General features: G+C 38.2%; 2 protein-coding genes across 6 annotated transcripts; one reads left to right on the top strand and one right to left on the bottom strand.

The window, feature by feature from the left end:
• The first annotated feature begins 314 nt into the window (after nt 1–314).
• cenph (centromere protein H) lies at nt 315–7,140 on the top strand. Of its 2 annotated transcripts, none has more exons than XM_062998500.1 (10): nt 315–416; nt 1,892–1,986; nt 3,750–3,805; nt 3,876–3,921; nt 4,042–4,110; nt 4,269–4,325; nt 4,881–4,944; nt 5,610–5,661; nt 5,864–6,021; nt 6,730–7,140. In XM_062998500.1, the coding sequence occupies exons 2-10, from the start codon at nt 1,901–1,903 to the stop codon at nt 6,814–6,816; spliced, it is 675 nt and encodes a 224-aa protein (XP_062854570.1). In that variant the 5' UTR covers nt 315–416; nt 1,892–1,900; the 3' UTR covers nt 6,817–7,140. The 2 variants fall into 2 exon arrangements, with proteins under 2 accessions (XP_062854570.1, XP_062854571.1); XM_062998501.1 differs by having other exon boundaries at nt 329–416; nt 1,895–1,986.
• Nucleotides 4,807–17,291, bottom strand: pola2 (polymerase (DNA directed), alpha 2). 4 transcript variants are annotated; one of them, XM_062998496.1, is made up of 20 exons: nt 17,221–17,291; nt 16,830–16,943; nt 16,243–16,367; nt 15,222–15,310; nt 14,854–14,911; nt 14,665–14,774; nt 14,231–14,424; nt 13,556–13,644; nt 13,293–13,445; nt 12,417–12,479; nt 12,249–12,303; nt 11,663–11,787; nt 11,500–11,538; nt 11,340–11,413; nt 11,122–11,230; nt 10,915–11,021; nt 9,894–9,950; nt 9,687–9,813; nt 9,459–9,596; nt 4,807–4,916 (listed from the first exon to the last, which is right to left on the bottom strand). In XM_062998496.1, exons 2-20 carry the CDS (start codon nt 16,912–16,914, stop codon nt 4,863–4,865), a joined length of 1,851 nt encoding a protein of 616 aa, XP_062854566.1. In that variant the 5' UTR covers nt 16,915–16,943; nt 17,221–17,291; the 3' UTR covers nt 4,807–4,862. The 4 variants fall into 4 exon arrangements, with proteins under 4 accessions (XP_062854566.1, XP_062854567.1, XP_062854568.1 ...); XM_062998497.1 differs by having other exon boundaries at nt 14,665–14,765; XM_062998498.1 differs by lacking the exon at nt 4,807–4,916 and adding an exon at nt 5,733–5,865.
• Nucleotides 17,292–19,006: the final 1,715 nt, after the last annotated feature.

The raw sequence follows: 19,006 nt of genomic DNA, 5'->3' as shown, positions 1-19,006 counted from the left end.
TAGGTAGGTAGGTAGGTAGTGTAAACAATACATTAAATTGTAATTATGCCTTAATTGAAAAGAAATTGTATTTTTTGTATTCCATATTATTATTATTTTTCTTTTTAATCTCCCCATACCCCCTCCACAGAATCCCTACTGTAGATTGTACTTTACATTGTACTGTACGGTGCACAATAAAGCCAAAATTCTCAATAATTTTCTTTAGATGTAATAAAAGAGCATCTCTTCCTACGTAGTGCACTACAAAGGGAATTGTTGTTTGGGACACAGATTTTTACGCTCGTTACGTCAGCGTCACGTGACGAACATTTCGGGCGGCGGCAGATTCGGTTATTGTTTGTTAGCAAAGGTGCTAACCGCTTAACGAGCTTTTAAAAACAAACCAGAGGAGAAGAATTGGTCAGCAAAATAAAGTAAGATTTATTTATTTATAATAAATTAAGCTCATTTATTGGCCTCACAATTCAAGTGTATTGACTAGTTATTCAGTACTGAACCATATAACAATATGATCTCAGTGTCGTGTTCTAGTGAAGTAATAATACATTACTTAAAGATGTGCGTATTAATGCAGTACTGTTATTATTCTGACTGTCACTGTGCCAAGTAACTGGTTATTAATTAATTAATATTTACAAACTTCATAAGGTACTTTTGAGTAAGTGTTCCATTAATCTGAGCATCAAAGTTTGTATTTACATTTACATTTTTGGCATTTAGCAGACGCTTTTATCCAAAGCGACTTACAGTACTATTAAGCAATTGAGCGTTAAGGGCAGCCAACAGTGGCAACCTGACAGTGGTGGGGCTTGAACCAACGACCTTTTGATTACTAGTCCAGTACCTAAACCGCTAGGCTACAACTGCCCTGTATTTATTACATCAAGGCTGTGTCTGCTCACTTTTTAATAATTAAGACGAGTACCTGGAAACAACCCACATATACTGTACATGTGAAACTCCTCAAAGACAGTAAATAATAAATACAATAATTTCATTAGGGTCAGATTCTGTCTGTAATCTTATTATTAAATGGACATGTATACAGCATACTTTGATTATCTCAATTCTATAAAGGTCTTATTCTGAGTATTAAACAACCGACTTTGTACCCAGTAATTGGTTTATTTAAGTCATGTATACAGGCATATGCTTGCTATTAAATTTCTAATAGTAAACACTACAAAAGATACATAAGTAAGCTTACACTGCATGTTAATGGACTGGCATTTGAATTGTAATGTCTGTATGTATGGCTGTTAAACTACATACAGGCTGTAAAGGCAGTGTTTTGTGTTCCCAAGTTGATCGATACTACCGTTGAAGTCATTTAAGATGTTTGAGTTACTTTTTGTGGTGATGCTGTATTCTTTGTGTGTGTAGATCATATTTCTGAACATTGGCGTTGACTAATTGTAGTAAACACTCATGCATGTTTAGTCTACATTGTATCCAAAAATGATCAACGCTAATAATTACAGTGATATAGCTGGCAAACAGAGGCACCTTCTCTGGGTTCATGATGTTCTACATCAGTCTACTGAGCTTCACATTTCTCTATTTATTAGAGAACTTGTGAGCACCACTTTCTTTCTTACCAGTTCTTACTTTGTTCAGCCAACTGAAAGGCTGAACACATCTCAGGTCACCCACTACACCTAAATTGGGGATCAGGTTTGTTTGTGTACATCTTTTATTTTTTGACAACAGCAGGTGACCATAGAACCTGGTTTCAAAGCTCCTGACATATGGATAGGGGTGACTTCCAAGCAATAATTTGGTTAGATTTTAGGAGTATCTAATTGTAGGCCCCAATTTCCCATGTTAATAAATGACTTTTTCCAATGAAAACGGAGTGCAATGAATGACAGGCTGTGCTTTATTGTAGCAGATTGAAATGGATTCCCAGGACCACAGGGGTTCTTCTGATTCTGCTGCAGTGAATGATCTACCGTCCTCAGTTTTACCCCTACACTTAATAAGGTATTTTTTCATGGCTATTGTTTAGTACAGCTTAAATACAGTGGGGCCAACAAGTATTTAGTCAGCCACTGATTGTGCAAGTTCTCCTACTTAGAAAGATGAGAGAGGTCTGTAATTTTCATCATAGGTACACTTCAACTATGAGAGACAAAATGAGAAAAAAATAACCAGGAAATCACATTGCAGGATTTTTAAAGAATTTATTTGTAAATTATGGTGGAAAATAAGTATTTGGTCTCCCACAAACAAGCAAGATTTCTGGCTCTCACAGACCTGTAACTTCTTCTTTAAGAAGCTCTTCTGTCCTCCACTCGTTACCTGTATTAATGGCACCTGTTTGACCTCGTTATCTGTATAAAAGACACCTGTCCACAGCCTCAAACAGTCAGACTCCAAACTCAACCATGGCCAAGACCAAAGAGCTGTCGAAGGACACCAGGAAGAAAATTGTAGACCTGCACCAGGCTGGGAAGAGTGAATCTACAATAGGCAAGCAGGTTGGTGTGAATAAATCAAGGGAGCAATTGTAAGAAAATGGAAAATGGTGGGAGCAATTGTAAGAAAATGGAAGACATACAAGACCATTGATAATCTCCCTCGATCTGGGGCCCCACGCAAGATCTCATCCTGTGGGGTCAAAATGATCATGAGAACGGTGAGCAAAAATCCCAGAACTACACGGAGGGACCTGATGAATGACCTGCAGAGAGCTGGGACCAAAGTACCAAAGGCTACCATCAGTAACACAGTACGCCGAGAGGGACTCAAATCCTGCAGTGCCAGGCGTGTCCCCCTGCTTAAGCCAGTACATGTCCAGGCCTGTCTGAAGTTTGCCAGAGAGCATATGGATGATCCAGAAGAGGATTGGGAGAATATCATGTGGTCAGATGAAACCAAAATGGAACTTTTTGGTAAAAACTCAACTCGTCGTGTTTGGAGGAAGAAGAATGCTGAGTTGCATCCCAAGAACACCATACCTACTGTGAAGCATGGGGGTGGAAACATCATGCTTTGGGGCTGTTTTTCTGCAAAGGGGACAGGACGACTGATCCGTGTTAAGGGAAGAATGAACGGGGCCATGTATCGTGAGATTTTAAGCCAAAACCTCCTTCGATCAGTGAGAGCATTGAAGATGGAACGTGGCTGGGTCTTCCAGCATGACAATGATCCCAAACACACCGCTCTGGCAACGAAGGAGTGGCTCCGTAAAAAGCATTTCAAGGTCCTGGAGTGGCCTAGCCAGTCTCCAGACCTCAACCCCATAGAAAATTTGTGGAGGGAGTTGAAAGTCCGTGTTGCCCAGCGACAGCCCCAAAACATCACTGCTCTAGAGGAGATCTGCATGGAGGAATGGGCCAAAATACCAGCTACAGTGTGTGCAAACCTGGTGAAGACTTACAGGAAATGTTTGACCTCTGTCATTGCCAACAAAGGTTATGTTACAAAGTATTGAGCTGAACTTTTGTTATTGACCAAATACTTATTTTCCACCATAATTTACAAACAAATTCTTTAAAAATCCTACAATGTGATTTCCTCGTTTTTTTTTTTCTCATTTTGTCTCTCATAGATGAAGTGTACCTATGATGAAAATTACAGACCTCTCTCATCTTTCTAAGTAGGAGAACCTGCACAATCAGTGGCTGACTAAATACTTTTTGACCCCACTGTAACTATGGGTATTCTATTACAAATGTAACAACACATAGGGTAAAGACATACAGATGCTGCTACATTTGTAATATGGCTTTTTCTTTCTGCAGGATGAAAGACATAATGGCCAACCAGTGTTTTGACATGAATGTTAAAGTCAATATGGGTAAGATATTTAAGCTAGCAGTCTTTTATAAAAGATAATTTAAAAAATAACACTTTCTTTTCGATTGCAGCCAAACTTAAGAAACCATCAGAAACATTTGATGCTGATGCTGATCTGTGAGTATTTGTTTCTTTAGTTGGTTATTCTTTATTTTTGTCCTAGGAAAATTTATTTATTTTTTGCATTTAGTTTATGTAATGTTTTTTAATTCACTTTTGTCCTCTTTTAATCCATAGCTCTAAATATGAAAATTTAATAGAACAGGCAAGACTCTCTCATTTCAACAAAACTCTGGCACTAAACAGGTAATATTGCTGTAAGTGTTACAATTGGTGTGATTGTATTTGTTTTCTTTCTAAATTTAAGAAGCAGTGCAATGTAAAAGTTAGCATTTGGATTGTAATGTAATAAACCCTTGTTTCTCTGCACAATGACAATAAAGTTATATCTAATCTAATTTCAGAATGCAAGTTTGGAACTCAATCATTGAGAGACTCATGCAGAGTGATGCTGCTGCTTTGTAAGTAGATATCAAATAACAAATCAAATTAAAGCCCTGATATAACAAAAACATACAAAACGTCCAAAAGCAACCAAACGTCTATGGATACCTAAACCTGGACATTAATAAGGAGATGACCCCTTAGGTCAATACGCTTTAAAACCTGATTGTATAGGGTCTTGCTTAAATTTGACAAGAGCATTAGTAAGGTCCAGCTTTCATAAGGCCTGTCACAATCTGTCGAAGCACACATGTTTCCAGCATATCATTGTATGCTGTAGTGTTAAGATTTTCCTTTAGTGTAATTAAGGGGCCCACTTGAATATTGAGAAACATGCACAGCCAATATTGAGCGTGGTGATCTTAAATTTTGTGCAGTTAATCAGCCATGGGGCTCCTGATAAACAGTTTTTGTGATTAGCAATGTGCCTGGCTTAAAGAATAAAGCTGTAATGTGCAAGATAAAGTAATTTATGACTTTATTAGAAATACAATGGTATAGAGCTTACTGTTTGATAAAATTGTTGCACCTTTTCGTAAAATATTTACAACATTCTACATTTTGTCTTTTAGGTCACTGAAGGCAATAGTTGATGAAAATGCAGATCTCTGTGAAAAGACAATGAAAGTTATAAGGGTGTGTATTTGACTGATGAAATAATAAATTATGTTAAACACTTTATTTGACTGAATATACGAACCCTATTTCCAGAAAAGTTGGGACGTTTTGTAAAATGCAGTAAAAGGAAGGACCTGTGATATGTTAACTCTTGAAAATATAACTAATAAAAGTAGAAAGTAAACATTTCCAATTATTTTCAATGTGACCTTTACACATACATAAGTCACCAATACCATGGACACTGATGCACCTCCATACTATGACAGCTGTTGGTTTTTGCACCTGGATGGTCCTTTTCATCTTTGGCAAAAAAAAAAAAAAAACTCAGTTGTTCACAAAAACAAGTTAAAATGGACTTATCTGACCACAGCACATTTTCACTGCTCTTTGTGTAAGAGAGTTTCAGGTTGTATTTCGTAATGCAGCTGTGGACTGTTTTAAATAAAAATGGTTTTCTGAAGTATTCCGGAGTCCATGTGGCTATATTTATTACAGTAGTATGACTGTTTCTCATGCAGTGCTGTTTGAAAAATCTTTTTTGTATTTTTGACAGGTAATTAAAGATTTAAGAGAATTAACAAATCACAGATTCTTTTATTGTTTTACAAAACTTTTCTGGACATGGAGTTTGTACTCGAGAGTAACTGCTTTTGAACCATAATCATTTTATTTGCTTACAGGAAACACGTGACCTTCAGGACAAAATCATGGATGCTCAAAAGGAAAGACTTGGTATGTTTTACTGTACATGTCTGCCAAGCATGTAAACTTGATATTCACCTGAATCTTTCATATAACGATCAATCTACTCTGAGAGGCTAGTATTGGACATCAGTCAACCGTGGTGATTTTTCACCATAGAATTCCTTTAGATTAAAAATGATGCATTCAGGAAGCCAGCCTTTAACATGTCCAATGTGTTTTATGTCCCCAGAGCTGAAAGGGTCAATTAAGAAAGAGATGCAAGAGATTACTAAGCTAAAACAGATGGGGGAGAATCAAACCGAAGCACAAAAACGGGCCATGGAGAGAGCCGAGGCAATCCTGCAGAAGTACAAAAAGATTGCTACTATTTCACAAAACGTCCTAAGGGTAAGAAAGCACCACATATTTAAGCTTTCTATGACAATGTAGTCATGGTAAAAATAAACACACATTTTATTCAAATAAGAGTCTGTTCTTATAACATTTTGTAAAGATGCTTTGAGATAATGTTCAGTATAAAAAAGCACTATTCAAATAAATTAGACTTGCTTTTAAACAATATGGCTTGATAACTCTTAAACCAGCAGCTTGACCATCATCATGATTTTTTTTTTCTTTTAAAGTAATTAATTTTGTCTGACGTGTAGCCCCATACCAGACAGACACTAACTTTTGACAAGGCACTGTGTGACAATTAAAAATGTGTGTTTAGGTAAAAAAATGCATTCATTAGAAACCTTTTACTATAGCCACTTTAAGTGGAATAAAAAAAATAAGGGTAAAATAAATAAAAAAAACACCAAAGAACAATAACTTTGACAAAACATCACTACAGATAAACGTTGATTTGATTGAATAGTTGTTTCGTTTAAAAGGAATTTAACATATTGCAAAAATAACAAGGTGTTTTATTTATTTATTTATTTATTTTTTTAGGAGCACTTTTTAGCATCTAGTCATGTTTTGCCATGTAAAGTTTAGGTGCTTAACTGTTGTTAGCATCACCATCTTGGTGCCCTTACGTTTAAATGACAGAAAAATTCTAGTTTCTTCATTATGTGACTAACGGTAGCAATTTGTTTTTATACTTTTCAGGGAATCATCCTTGCTAGCAGGGTAAACTGGATTGATGACCCCAAACTAAAAGACATAGCAATGGGATTGGAAAGCATTCCTGACTGAAGAGGAGCTTAAGAAACTGCTTACATATGTAACATAATGTGTGCTGTATATTTTTGTAATATAGACTGTTTGGTTTGTAAAATGTCTCTCCCCCCCGAAGTAGTTTTGAAAAGTGGTCACACTGGGAGGTTTGACAAAACACAGCAGCCAACGACGCAGTGAAATGTGCTTAGTAACCATGTTATCTTACTACACAAGCTCCTGCAGACTAAAATAAATCCTTGTTACCTTTTCTAGATGCATATCTCTGTAACAAATGTAGAACAACTATCTGTGTTAATGTATCTTTTGGACTAACAGTAAATAAAAAATCCCTGTTCACTTTATAAATATGCATTGCTATCTGCTGGCTTAAAGTTTTTTTGCTATGGCAAAACAAACATTTTGTGACTCCCTTTTTAATCATTTATTTTTCCTTAACTGCTTTCCCCTGGTCAGAGGTGTATTGGGTCCAGTTCCACCAGGAATACACCATGCACAATGTGGGAATACCTCAGACAAAGCTAGCCAGTCATGTGTAGATGCCTGACTGGCCCATAGCACCGCTGACATTTCAGGTTCCAGCCTTGATCTCGGTGGTGGTGGGCTATCATAATACATCGCTGCACAAGTGCCAACTTCAATAAAATTAAGCTAAAAAAGACTACCCACATTTCTCTTATTTTGATATAGTACTACATGTATGATATTGGAGCTCAAAGAATTGGCCCTTAAATTATATGCACTATTATGCTTTGTAATCATCTGTGCTAACCTACTCAAAAATGCAACAATCCAATTATAATACAATGCTAACATTTTAATATGGATCTGTTACATGCACATTGGGAAATGTAGATCATGAGTATCCCTAGTAAATTAGTACCTGGAAAAAAAAGCTTACAGTGGGGCCAAAAAGTATTGTCAGTCACTGATTGTGCAGATTCTCCTACTTAGAAAGATGAGAGAGGTCTGTAATTTTCATCATAGGTACACTTCAACTATGAGAGACAAAAAGAGAAGAAAAAAATCCAGGAAATCACATTGTAGGATTTTTAAAGAGTTTATTAGTAAATTATGGTGGAAAATAAGTATTTGGTCAATAACAAAAGTTCAACTCAATACTTTGTAACATAACCTTTGTTGGCAATGACAGAGGTCAAACGTTTCCTGTAAGTCTTCACCAGGTTTGCACACACTGTAGCTGGTATTTTGGCCCATTCCTCCATGCAGATCTCCTCTAGAGCAGTGATGTTTTGGGGCTGTCGCTGGGCAACACGGACTCCACAAATTTTCTATGGGGTTGAGGTCTGGAGACTGGCTAGGCCACTCCAAGACCTTGAAATGCTTTTTACGGAGCCACTCCTTCATTGCCCGAGCGGTGTGTTTGGGATCATTGTCATGCTGGAAGACCCAGCCACGTTCCATCTTCAATGCTCTCACTGATGGAAGGAGGTTTTGGCTTAAAATCTCACGATACATGGCCCCGTTCATTCTTCCCTTAACACGGATCAGTTGTCCTGTTCCCTTTGCAGAAAAACAGCCCCAAAGCATGATGTTTCCACCCCCATGCTTCACAGTAGGTATGGTGCAACTCAGCATTCTGCTTCCTCCAAACACGACGAGTTGAGTTTTTACCAAAAAGTTCCATTTTGGTTTCATCTGACCACATGATATTCTCCCAATCCTCTTCTGGATCATCCATATGCTCTCTGGCAAACTTCAGACAGGCCTGGACACGCCTGGCACTGCAGGATTTGATTTCCTCTCGGCGTAGTGTGTTACTGATGGTAGCCTTTGTTACTTTGGTTCCAGCTCTCTGCAGGTCATTCATCAGGTCCCTCCATGTAGTTCTGGGATTTTTGCTCACCGTTCTCATGATCATTTTGACCCCACGGGATGAGATCTTGTGTGGGGCCCCAGATCGAGGGAGATTATCAATGGTCTTGTATGTCTTCCATTTTCTTACAATTGCTCCCACAGTTGATTTATTCACACCAACCTGCTTGCCTATTGTAGATTCACTCTTCCCAGCCTGGTGCAGGTCTACAATTTTCTTCCTGGTGTCCTTCGACAGCTCTTTGGTCTTGGCCATGGTTGAGTTTGGAGTCTGACTGTTTGAGGCTGTGGACAGGTGTCTTTTATACAGATAACGAGGTCAAACAGGTGCCATTAATACAGGTAACGAGTGGAGGACAGAAGAGCTTCTTAAAGAAGAAGTTACAGGTCTGTGAGAGCCAGAAATCTTGCTTGTTTGTGGGAGACCAAATACTTATTTTCCACCATAATTTACAAATAAATTCTTGAAAAATCCTACAATGTGATTTCCTGGATTTTTTTTTCTCATTTTGTCTCTCATAGTTGAAGTGTACCTATGATGAAAATTACAGACCTCTCTCATCTTTCTAAGTAGGAGAACCTGCACAATCAGTGGCTGACTAAATACTTTTTGGCCCCACTGTATCTGACTCCAAATCTTTATAGAAAATGCCAGCTGGACAATATTGCTTTACATTTTATTCTTCCGTTTCTTACATTATTATAAAAGTTTAGTACATACATAAATGCAAACGACTCATACAAAATTTAATTGGAGCAGAAATGTTACACCCATTAAAAAGGTTGATAAAAAAAACCCTTCAGCTAAGTTAAATTTTTACCACCTGCCCTGCTATACAGGGGCTCACTCTTTTGCCCTCCTCTTGCACCGGATTCTGCTGGATCAGTAATCGTCCATAGGTTCCTCCCACCTGTCCTTTCGTCAGCCGCCCGGGATTGACGCACACGCAGCCAATCGCGTCCTGAGAAAGAAAACATTTTTGATTCTGCTGCATATTTTTCTTCTTGCTTGTGTTAATTTGATTTTACAGTAAAAATTGTCGCTGCATTACCTTAATGAAGTAGCGCAGCTCAGAAGGTACAACAAGAATGTCAGGAGTGAGGGGCAGCTGACCATAATGCTGAAACCTCTCATAATCCATGTTGACCTCCTCTGCAGGAGGGTACAGAGGGTAATAGCTGCAACAAAATGAAACTGAGGTTAGCACAGTTTAAAAAGTTTGGACATGGTACCTGAGGTACTGGTTTTACCAACTAACCTTCTTTGGGTTAACATGTGCTTCATGATCCTTGAGAAACGATCTGAGCCAGTGGCACTGCAGTGAGGAAAAACAGAACACAGACCACTAGTTACAGTACATTTACTGTACACCAGTCTTTTTTAGTTTAAGAATATTTATATTATATTATTTTTACTTCTTATTAATACTTTTTATTTATATGAAAGTTAAAATGAGAAATACTAGATGCCTCAGGGACAGTGGTAGCCTAGTGGGTAGAGCTTTGGGCTATCAACCGGAAGATTGGCGGGTCCTTGAGCAAGGCCCTTAACCCTGTCTGCTTCAGGGGCGCTGTACGATGGCTGACCCTGCGCTCTGACCCCAGCTTCCAAACAAGCTGGGATATGCGAAGAAAGAATTTCATTGTACTGTACACCTGTATATGTATAAATGACAAAGTATATCTAATCTAAAAAAAGTTTATCTAGATTTGGCATTAAAAGAGAATTTTGTAATGACTATTTAATGCACAGTTTAAAAACAAATCATCAAATTAAACAGTTGCCATCTTAAGAAAATGTGTGAAATATTTAGAATTTATTAATTGTATTAGGTTTTTAATGTCGTGTTTCGTGATTCATCAGTTTTTAATGTAAAACACAGTCACAGACAATTTTCTTTCTCCAATTCACCTCACTTGCACATCTTTGGACTGTGGGAGAAAACCCACACAGGCACGGGGAGAACATGCAAACTCCACACAGAAAGAACACAGACCGCTCAACCTGGGATTCAAACCCAGGACCTTTTTGCTGTGAGGTGACGGTTCTATCCACTGAGCCACCTTGCCACCCTGAAATATTTAGAAAATGTTCCACCCCTACAAACTCGTTAAAGCACATCTTTATGGACTTTTCACAGACAAGTACAGTCATGCTGGAACAGAAAAGGGCCTTCCCCAAAACATTGACACAATGTTGAAAGCAATTAAACTATCAACTATTTACTATGGTTTACCTTCTTTCATATATCTCAAATTGTGAGGGTAAATCTATCTTACCAGCTTATTTCCTCAGCTCCCATGTGGAAAAGGATGTCGGTAGAGGTCATGCCAATGGTCACACCACCAATCAGGAGTGTGCAGGGATCAGGGGCGAAGGTAACTCGCTATAGCGCAAAAAACAAAGACTCACTTAAATGCAACCAGTCCTAATGATACTTTCCTCCATTATACAACTGAAGTTCAACAGAAAAAGTGCCAGCTCACATGCACGTCATCTTTCTTCAGGTCTGGAACAGTGAAGGGTGGCTGGGGATAAATGTAATGGTGATGTACGTCTCGATGAGATGGTACAAACACCAACTTACATTCTGTCCTGAGAGGGAAAGTATGTTGGGGGGGGGGGTTAGTTTAAATACACACTGCAGACATTGTAAAGTTGTGTTGTGGAAAAACGACAGTGGACCAAGTTCAGCAATACACACCCTCTGGTTCCATCCACAATGCTTTCTATACATTTGGAGAAGATGGTTTCAAACGATTCTGTCACTTGGCCTTTCTGTTTAACAGTAAGGATACATTTAAGTACAATATGTGATTTTAGAACATTTCAGACTAAAAGAGGAGTAACCAGAAGAAAAGTACCTCTATTTGTTCATGCTTAGAGTCAACAAATGGTCCAAGCTATGGTGGAAAAGGCATCAAATTCATAAGAGCAGGTCAAAAGGTAACATCCACAATCTAATAATCCACTTTAGAGACAAAGTAATAAGCATTATATATGACAGTAAATGTACTCTGGCCTTACCAAGATGCAGACATCAGGGCGATCTTTATTAATTATATGAATTAGGTCGATTAGCGGGTCAAAGGACAGGCTATCAGAAGGGGTGTATGGCCCACAAGCCACCAATACCATGACGGGTTCTGAAACTGCAAGAGAGGCATCCAGACACTACATCAAAAACAGAACGACGTGCTTTCTAAGCAGCTCTTTTTGACTAAATTTTTTTAATTGATTTTCAATTGTGTGGCATGATAATAAAAGCCACACCGCTGGTACATGCAGTACAGAGTAACAGAGGTTTGAATCTCAGGCTGGCCTTACAAAATACAGAAGGTGCATACCATATCCATACACCCTTAATGCTGGTCACTAGCCTGGATAAATAGGAGCATTACGTCAGAAAGAACTGTGCCAAATCTAACATGTGGACAAATTATCTATTGTGGCAACACCTAATAGGAGCAGATTTAATCAGATAACAGCTGTATAGGAACAATGTTTTCAGAGACCAAAAAACCCATACTGCAGTCCTGGGTGAAAGTTAAAATGGACGGGCGATTATAATTCTGTTTCTAAAGCTAGAATATTTGACAATTCTATTTCTTACTTTCATTCATCTCCTGCTTCACCTCTGGAATGGAGTAAAAAGGTAATGGGACACCCTGAAAGAAAAATATATTACAGGTCACTGAAGAGGAATGCATGCAAAAATTAAGTATGCATATTTGTTATTTTTGTAACATCAAAAAAGGCTTATGGTTGACCGTGGACATACCTCATACAATTTGGAGGCAACAAACTTGGACCCAGATGTATTTATGCCTTCCATGACAACAACCTTACAAACACATCAGATTCTAGTTAGTTTACACTATCAAGTATTACTGCCTTAAACAAAATGTGTTAACATTTATTTATTAATATATATACAAAGGCTGTCAATTTTTTTTTACTTTTTGTGATCTTAACCACATAGCAAACATGTTGTATAAGGGATGCAATTTTTGCCAGTTTCTTTGAAACCGATTGTATTTAGTCACAGATGTAAGTTGCTTTGGATAACAGTGTCTGCTTAAGAACACAAGGGTGGTGCATTAATCTACTGCAGAGTTTGAATCTTAGCAAATCCACAGAACTGGCCGGGCATCCAAACAAACACAACTGCCGATATTTGGCGGAGGAAAGGTTGGACAAGGTTTCTTCCTGCTGCTGCAATATGCAATCTCTGAAACAACAGTACAAGTGGGTGGTGGGAAATTGAGCCATGTGGAGCTTAGTCTGGAAACCCAAAAAGTGGCATGTGAGAAGAATCGGCTGCAGATTAGACACATATAGGAAGGGGAGTCTGGTGATCCAGCTTGATCGGTTTGGGTGTTGTGCAGACATCTGCTGAATTACAATCGAGAACGGAATATGACTAGATTGGGAGATTAAGGGGGTATATCCAGGGGGAAGTGTGTCTGCTTAATGCCTTAAATAACAAAATTGGTGAAACAAACAGAGAGAATAGTCTCACATCTCACACTGATGGTTAGAATAACTACTAATAATTATTTAACGTCTCAAACCATAATGTTTCAGTATTATAGTAGCTCTGAGAGCCCTAAATTACTTATATGGCTTAAGTATCTTTTAAAATCTTTCTGCTCACCTGTCCAGGAAAGAGCGAGTACTCTTTGAGTTCAGAGAGATCCACAGGTACCTGTCTGGCTCCATGCTCCTGACTTGCCTCCAACAGCACAGACTGAGCATTCAGCTTTCCATTACTATCACAGCACACCTGACCCAGCACAGACACTGTGTCCTGAAAAAACCCCACAAAGCTGGGTCAAACACAGATCTGACAGTGATGAATAAATGAGAACTGTGTAGCAATAAGAATAAATGGAATTGGGAAATGGGTATTGCACAAACCTGAGCAGGTAGTGAGACTGGAGACAATTCCTCTATCTTGAAGTGTGTTCTCAGCTCCTCACCCAGTCCTTCAATCTTCTCCATTAGAACTTTTAACACAGACAAATAACAACCACTTAATAGCCATTAAATCTTATCTCAAAATGTATTTACAGTAAAACCTTTAGTAGTCCTTTTGTTTTATCTCCCAATCTAGTCATGTCCAATTCCCAATTGTGAATCCACTGCTGCTGCTTACACAACGCCCCATCTGATTAAGAGGAGTCAGCTCACCAACACGTGTTGAATCTGCCAATGTTGGTTTCTCACACAACATTGTCATGTACCACGCTAAGCTTCATGTGACTCACCCACCCCCCATATGTGCAGGCACCTGGACCAGTCGCAGAGATCACATATTGTGGCAGCAGCAGGAAGAGACCCCGCCCAACCTTCCCTCCATCAAACAGGGTCAATTGTGTTTGTGTGGATGCCCGGCCAGGTCTGTGGCTCTGCTGATATTCGAACACTCAAAAATTACAACCCCAGCACTTTTTAATGTTTCTATATGTGCTGCAACAGTAACCAGTGCAGTGGGCTACATGCATTTAGAAATCTGCAACAGTGTCATGAATTAATGGCAGTAATATGACTGACATGATTAACAAACTGTTTTTGCTAATGCAGTGGACATACCATCTCGCACATCTCGAAGCCTTTGAAACATATATTTATAAGAGCTGGTAAGTGAGTCTTCACCACCCTCGAGGAGTTCTAATTGCACTGCAGTCTGGCCTTTTCCCATCCAGGGAGAACCTTGCACAGAACCATGTGTTGCCACCACCTCCCCCTTTGCTCCCCGCATGCTGTATTTCTGAGGAGTCGTCGCACTATGCAAAGAAGCAAAAGCAGCATTGTTTAATAAAGAGCAGATTTACCAAAGGCCTAATGCATGTTGGCCCATCTCAGATAAAGACAGTTTGACATGCTAGAGCCTAGCAATAAAATATCCATTACTGTCAGACCACATAGTGTAAGACTGGTGCAAAAAGCAGGGCCTACATTTATAGAAAAGACATTCACTGTGATAACCAAAGAATGTGAGAGTTATGTAAAAATTTGTTATTCACCATGGTGAGAAGCTGGCAGGGGAGAGCAGTATGCCTGGACTGAGCAGACGAGCAGCACTGCGCTTGGATTGAGGGTGTTCTGGAGTCGTGAGAGCACGTTTCTGAGAGCCCTGACATACATGACAAAGCTTACATTACAAAGAAAGCCTAGGCACATTTTTTACTGACCAGTTCAGAAATGTGTTGTACCTTTGCTGGTGTTGAATACGAATCCAGTAAATTTTCTTCCTCCTCCTCAGCTTTGATTCTGGTCAGGTATGATGAAGGCAAATAGGTTACACTATCATGTTATTGTTATTTTTTTATTATTATTATTATTTTAGATAAGTCCTGTGCACAAATATCTTGTCAGTGATTGTTTCTGGCACTTGGGTGGCCCAGTGGTCAATTACGCCTGCCCAACAGCACTGAGATTCCGGGGTGGCCAGCCTACACAGACATGACTGCAACTGACAAAGCCCAAAAGAAGTGTTCATATCCTATAGAAAAAAGCATTTATTTTTAGGTTATTTTGCGTTAGAGTGAGTTTGGGGATGATCCTGAAATCAAAAGGATACAGATCCTGGAGGGAGTGAACATCTCTGGTGTTGGAGCTACACTTGTTCCCTTTTGAAGAGCCTTTGGCCTTTTGTTTCTTATTCAGAACCTGTAAAAACACAGTACATTAGGCAACAAATTAGTGCATATGTGTCAAGCTTTAAACATGTCTACAGCTGAAGCACAAAGCAAAAGAGTAAACCTGCAGTACAATTAATCCTCTGTAGGTCAACTGTTAAAAAAAATTCCATTAGTGCCAAAACTTTCTACAGCTCACTTTTCAGTGTATGTATGGTGTGTGCATGGATTGTTAAGTCATTGTTCTTGTGGTTATTTAGATGCATCAAGTCTTAGTCTTGTTGTTTATGTACACTAATAAGCCAAAACATTAAGACCACCCACCTTATATACTGGCAAAACAACTCTGACCTCATGTTCATGGTGTTTACGCTCATCATACTTTGCAATATTGTCACGTTTACTGTTACACTGTTTTTCATTTATTAAAGCATAAGTGCCTAGTTATACGCTAACATAAAGCTTTGTGATGTATTTTATAATGTAATAGGACTCTACAAGCTTGATGGTCATCGGTGAACTAACTATGATTTATTTTAGGTTAAAAGTTATTGGCACAATTTGCTTCCATCTCTGTTGTCTCTTAAGACCTATCTTATTCTTTGACAACCATTCAGATGGGTGTCTTAGGAATGAGTGAATGGCTAAGACTGCCACAAACTATTAGTCATATTAGGAACTAGAGACTGCATTTTGATTTCTGCAATTCTAATTCTATTACAAAATTCACAATGCAGGCTACTAATTTAATGCCATTCATTTAAATAAAGACACTTTGTTTTGTATCAAAAAACACATGTACACATCTGTGTGGGCCCCTGAATATGTTAATATTATTTATTTAGTCGTATACATTTTAAATAGCATTTTACTCTCAGACATGGCTTAAAAGATTCTTCAGTCAGAATCCTGGAGTGCTATTTTGACAGAAAAGTCTAGTATTAACTACAAATTTGGGCTTACCTCATGTTCAAAAGTATCCAGGTTGTTGAGAGTGAGTTTTAACTGGCCTTTAGTGGTACTGAAAGCCACCCACTCATTAACGATTTCCTCTCCTTTTACTCTGTGACACAAACACTGCTCCAGCACTGTCAACAACAATAAAAAAAATACAAATACTAGACTAAATGCCCACTCTGTTGAGGTTAAAAGTGTATAAACACACATAAGAAGCATATTCTTGGGATGTCAATGATTAACCGGTTGTGTATTTATTTTACTGACGGGGTGGCACTGTGGCTCAGTGGATAGCACTATCACCTCACAGCAAGAAGGACCAAGCGGGCCGATCCGGGTCCTTTATGTGTGGAGTTTGCATGTTCTCCCCGTGTCTGTGTGGGTTTCCTCCGAGAGCTCCGGTTTCCTCCCACAAGCCAAAGACATGCAGTCAGGTGAATTGGAGAAAAAATTGTCCATGACTGTGTTTGACATTAAATTTGTGAACTGATGAATCTTGTGTAACCAGTCACTACCGTTGCTGTCATGAATGTAACCAAAGTGTGTAAAACATTAAACGTTAAAATCCTAATAAATAAATAAATGTTACTGACATTTATCCAGCACAGCATCTTCTTCACATTTTATACTAAAAGTCTCCAGCTCCAGTTTCAAAGCTTCAACAGTGACTGCAGCCATGTTGACCGATTGCTGTGTTATCAAACTCTCTGCAACACATAAACCATACACATTTAGAATTTATAAATCAATATATCTGTAGTGACACTAACATTACAATTACACAGTTCATTAGGAAGTACAATGTACAATCTATAACAAGGGAGCTCCACTGACTGCTGCTAGTTAGCTCACTGACAGAACAAGCAATGCTAGCTAACAAAGCCCAGAATAAACTTGTACACAAATGTACTAAAAGCGAAACTGGCCAAAACAGACAGCCTTCTATATTCTCTAACAATAAACAACAAAAAATACCGAATTTACCTGATAATGCAGTTAAACTCGGGAGTAAATTCTCATTGTTTTATTACAGCACTATTACATGACAACTCGGGATTGCCGCGAAAAATCACCCGCAAATTGCAAAAATCGTCACTTCCTGTCTGCTGCATTTTTTTTTTGTGATTTGTCGTTTAAACGAGTTGATTCTTTAAGGTGAACCGACTCGCCGCAATTAGTTTTTTTTAAGTCCAACAGTTATATGTTGAAAATGTTATAATAACACGAAATACAGACTGGTGTTCCTACCTTGCGCCCGCCGTGACCCTGACCAGGATAAAACGCGAAAATGAATACAATTTTTACTTTTTACTGTATCAAGCAGCTTCTATTAAGGCATATTATCAAACACTGAATTCGGTTTACCATTCATTTTCTAATTCTTTTGAGAATTTAATTGCATACAGTGAATCACCAAACTACCTAGAATACAGAATTTAGAGACGGCAGAGAATAATACCAAGCTAAAAATTAACAGAGTTTTAAAGAATAGAAGATAGGATTTTTTTATTTAATGACACCTTCAGTTAGATTGTTAGATTATACAGACCTTATTAAAAAATGACAGAAACTATTTTACAGCTGATTTATTTATAATTACAGGTTTAACCCAAATGCATTTTAGTACCTTAAAAGTTTGTGAAAAATAATACTTTTTAAGATAGTCAATGTACATAGATCAATCAGATAAATACTCTTCTAAACCACAGTGACAGTTTACAATCACACTTTTAGTCACAGATTCATCAATCATATTTTATATTTTTAGTTTAGATGAGAAAGTAGGCTACATTCAGCTAATTTAAGGTACTTAATGCACTTCTGCTCTTTCATGTAAAAAAAAAAGGATAAAAAGCACCCCAGTTAAATAAAAATAATTTAGCAGTTTTTTACATTTATTAAGTTTTTATAACAAACACAACGTGATGTTTTTTTCTTTTGTTAATTAAGATGGAAGGTTCATAAAATACTGACAAAAGGAAACGCTACTAAAGGAAGAGTTGTTTGATGAGCCAAAAGAACCGACTCTGAACTGAGTTACTTAATGTGACTCACTTAAAGCGCCAGAAAACAGATCACTAGATGTATCTAACATAAAACTAGGTGGCGGTAGAGAGGCAAAGACGTACGACTGCAGTATGAAGAAAGACTGTGTTGCCAGATCTATTATTTTACACATAATACGTGGAGTACTTCTAAAACAGGGGTGTCAAACTCACGGCCCGCGGGACAGATCCGGCCCGCCACGTCATTTAATGTGGCCCGCGAGAGCTTAAACGACTGTACGATTGTTGTGATGGTTCGAGCCGTTACAGAGACGCGCTTATAATTTAATAGGACACCTGCGCCTTTAAGCCTTTAACTGGTGACATCGTAGTCATGGCAACTAACTTTGACCTTCGCTGAGAAGCCATGTGACTTTTACGGCAAAAGAACGCGGGTAGTAATGTAAACAATAATAATAAATATAAATAATCATCTTGTAATATATTACCAAAGCATCGTCTGTAAGTAGTGGCGTTTATATTCTCAGTTGTTTGTAAATGTTTAGTGAGTATATCACAGCGTTTTAGTTACAAATTTACCGTAATTAAATACCGTTACTATAGCAATTAGTATCTTTACACAAAATGCTAACTCGTTACCTCTATTTTACGTTTGGTTAAATCTCATATTGTACCAGATGTAACACTTGACTACAGCTGTGTGCTTTTACTGTATTAAGTTCTTTATTGTTTTTATTGTTTGTATTTTTACTTCATTCTGGTGC

This window comes from Trichomycterus rosablanca, chromosome 7 (genome assembly GCF_030014385.1).
Source record: "Trichomycterus rosablanca isolate fTriRos1 chromosome 7, fTriRos1.hap1, whole genome shotgun sequence".
NCBI classification, from domain to species: Eukaryota; Metazoa; Chordata; class Actinopteri; order Siluriformes; family Trichomycteridae; genus Trichomycterus; species Trichomycterus rosablanca.
Note: the sequence above shows the minus strand (reverse complement) of the source record. Positions and strands in the feature narration are given on the sequence as shown.

Excerpts from the sequence above, each read along its gene's own strand:
- cenph (XM_062998500.1), top strand. The coding sequence starts at position 1,901 with ATGGATTCCCAGGACCACAGGGGTTCTTCTGATTCTGCTGCAGTGAAT. Across the intron at positions 1,987-3,749 it reads TTACCCCTACACTTAATAAG|GATGAAAGACATAATGGCCA; the intron begins GTATTTTTTCAT and ends TTCTTTCTGCAG. Across the intron at positions 6,022-6,729 it reads TTTCACAAAACGTCCTAAGG|GGAATCATCCTTGCTAGCAG; the intron begins GTAAGAAAGCAC and ends TATACTTTTCAG.
- pola2 (XM_062998496.1), bottom strand. The coding sequence starts at position 16,914 with ATGGCTGCAGTCACTGTTGAAGCTTTGAAACTGGAGCTGGAGACTTTT. Across the intron at positions 16,368-16,829 it reads AGATGCTGTGCTGGATAAAT|TGCTGGAGCAGTGTTTGTGT; the intron begins GTCAGTAACATT and ends TGTTGTTGACAG. Across the intron at positions 11,539-11,662 it reads GCCCTGATGTCTGCATCTTG|CTTGGACCATTTGTTGACTC; the intron begins GTAAGGCCAGAG and ends TTTCCACCATAG.